Source organism: Geospiza fortis, unplaced genomic scaffold, assembly GCF_000277835.1.
Source record: "Geospiza fortis unplaced genomic scaffold, GeoFor_1.0 scaffold14, whole genome shotgun sequence".
NCBI classification, from domain to species: Eukaryota; Metazoa; Chordata; class Aves; order Passeriformes; family Thraupidae; genus Geospiza; species Geospiza fortis.
Window position 1 is genome coordinate 196,689 of NW_005054512.1, and position 276 is coordinate 196,964.

Genomic DNA, 276 nt, shown 5'->3' on the forward strand with positions numbered 1-276 from the left:
CGGTGAAGGAGGTGCTGCACGGCAGCCGTGCCAAGAAACGCAAGTAAGAACCGGCGACACGGATGTGTCACCCCCGGCCTCGGCCTTCCCCCGTCCGTGCCCGGCCAGGCCTCACCCGGTGCCTCCCGCAGGTTCGTGGAGACGGTGGAGCTGCAGATCAGCCTCAAGAACTATGACCCGCAGAAGGACAAGCGCTTCTCCGGTACCGTCAGGTTCGCCATCTTCTCGCTCCTACCCAGCCTTCGGCCCTGCCCGGTCCCGCTCCGGGCCGCACGC

General features: G+C 67.4%; 1 protein-coding gene across 1 annotated transcript in view; it reads left to right on the forward strand.

Moving 5' to 3' along the window:
• Positions 1-2: 2 nt before the first annotated feature.
• The window catches only part of RPL10A (ribosomal protein L10a), a gene marked incomplete at its 5' end in the record, with an annotated part of 2,424 nt that continues 2,150 nt past the window's right edge, over positions 3-276 (forward strand). The window contains 2 exons of the mRNA XM_005428899.2: positions 3-43; positions 132-212. Of these exons, the coding sequence (XP_005428956.2) occupies positions 3-43; positions 132-212 (122 nt within the window). The remainder of the gene's footprint in view (positions 44-131; positions 213-276) is intronic.